Below are 1,327 nucleotides of genomic sequence, written 5' to 3' on the forward strand. Positions count from 1 at the left end.
GCATGAAAGGCTTGATCTAATGGAATACAGTTAACAAGAAAAGGTAATGCAGTATGTTCAAAAATTCATACCCCGGTCGACGGATGCAAACAAGTATAGCTGGTTTCTCTCGCCATAACTCTGAAGCCTTCATTGGAGGTGTCTTATTCTTAATCAGTCGTTCCATTCCAATCTTATATTCTGGAGTTAGTTTCTGAATGGAGACATTCTCAATAGCTGAATAAGGAGCGACATTCTCAACTATGGGGGGAGGTTGTACACAACCACATGCTCTAGGTTCTGCTGGCATTGCTGCTACAACTCCCTTAAAGACGTATCCATCTTTAATCTTGAAACTTGCTAAGGATTGTTCTAGAGAAAAATCAGACTGTGGGCTACTTCTCCCTGAATATCTTGTCATACTCTGAAGTTTTCTGGAATTAGCAGACGAGTTTGGACTCCTATATATGCTGCTATTTCTGGAGGCCAAGTTGTTTCGCCTTCTTGTTGGGACGGTATATAATGCTGGCAAAGGATCTGCAGCACATGTAGTGGTTCTGTCCATGAAACGAGCAATATGGCCTCTTTTCATTCCATACTGAGACGAAAGATCTGGAGTACTCAAGCTAAGAAGCTCAGGCAAACCTTTCCCTGAGGCCTCTAGCAGATCTCCATATTGCATCAATGCACGATCATGCAGATATGACCTAATTTCAAGTGCATCCTTGAACAGGAAAAGAAAAAGTGCTCAGACATTACGCTTACTCATGGCATATTTAATTTTGCAGATGTAGAGAGAACCGAAATGGGACAGATTGTTCATTACTGTAACATTTTCTGTGAAAACATTGTACCAGCAAAGGTGCAAAGCTTGGAACAAATTGATAAACTAGTTAGATGAACTTTTTTAAGCAACGTTCCTTTTGTTTGGGCAGAATAGAATCTTCTCCCGGTTGTGTGGATGACTATTAAAACCGAAGGTGATTACTGAAACTTAACTTATAAAAACTTGATGATGATGATCATAGCCATTATATTACTTTCTTTCTGGAAGTAACCTTGAGAAAGAATTTGACAGGAAAACCAACCTTCTGCAGGCGTGTCAGGCCGATCTCATCCATGTCTTCTGAATTCATTATCTTCAATGTTGGTACATCATCCCATCCTTCATCTAACAGCTTTGGTAACAATTCTCTGAGAGATCCATTCCCAACAAAATCTTCTATTGAGAAAGACGCCATCCTCTTGTACTGAGAAGAGTTCAACGGATCACCTTTCTGTATGCTGCTTGGTTGAATTGGATAAACCTCAGTTAATTATGATGTATAGAAGACAACATCCACCTGAC

At 40.0% G+C, this 1,327-nt stretch overlaps 1 protein-coding gene across 1 annotated transcript; it reads right to left on the reverse strand.

Moving 5' to 3' along the window:
- Window positions 1–9: 9 nt before the first annotated feature.
- LOC105155291 lies at window positions 10–1,321 on the reverse strand. Its single transcript, XM_020691702.1, has 2 exons — window positions 1,068–1,321; window positions 10–703 (listed from the first exon to the last, which is right to left on the reverse strand). Exons 1-2 carry the CDS (start codon window positions 1,218–1,220, stop codon window positions 17–19), a joined length of 840 nt encoding a protein of 279 aa, XP_020547361.1. The 5' UTR covers window positions 1,221–1,321; the 3' UTR covers window positions 10–16.
- Window positions 1,322–1,327: the final 6 nt, after the last annotated feature.

Source organism: Sesamum indicum, unplaced genomic scaffold (assembly GCF_000512975.1).
Source record: "Sesamum indicum cultivar Zhongzhi No. 13 unplaced genomic scaffold, S_indicum_v1.0 C01357, whole genome shotgun sequence".
Classification (NCBI taxonomy): Eukaryota; Viridiplantae; Streptophyta; class Magnoliopsida; order Lamiales; family Pedaliaceae; genus Sesamum; species Sesamum indicum.

Bases quoted from the DNA above. Each gene is read 5' to 3' on its own strand.
- LOC105155291 (XM_020691702.1), bottom strand. From the start codon at position 1,220: ATGGCGTCTTTCTCAATAGAAGATTTTGTTGGGAATGGATCTCTCAGA. The intron at 704-1,067 runs GTTGGTTTTCCT...TTCCTGTTCAAG, and splicing joins GCCTGACACGCCTGCAGAAG to GATGCACTTGAAATTAGGTC.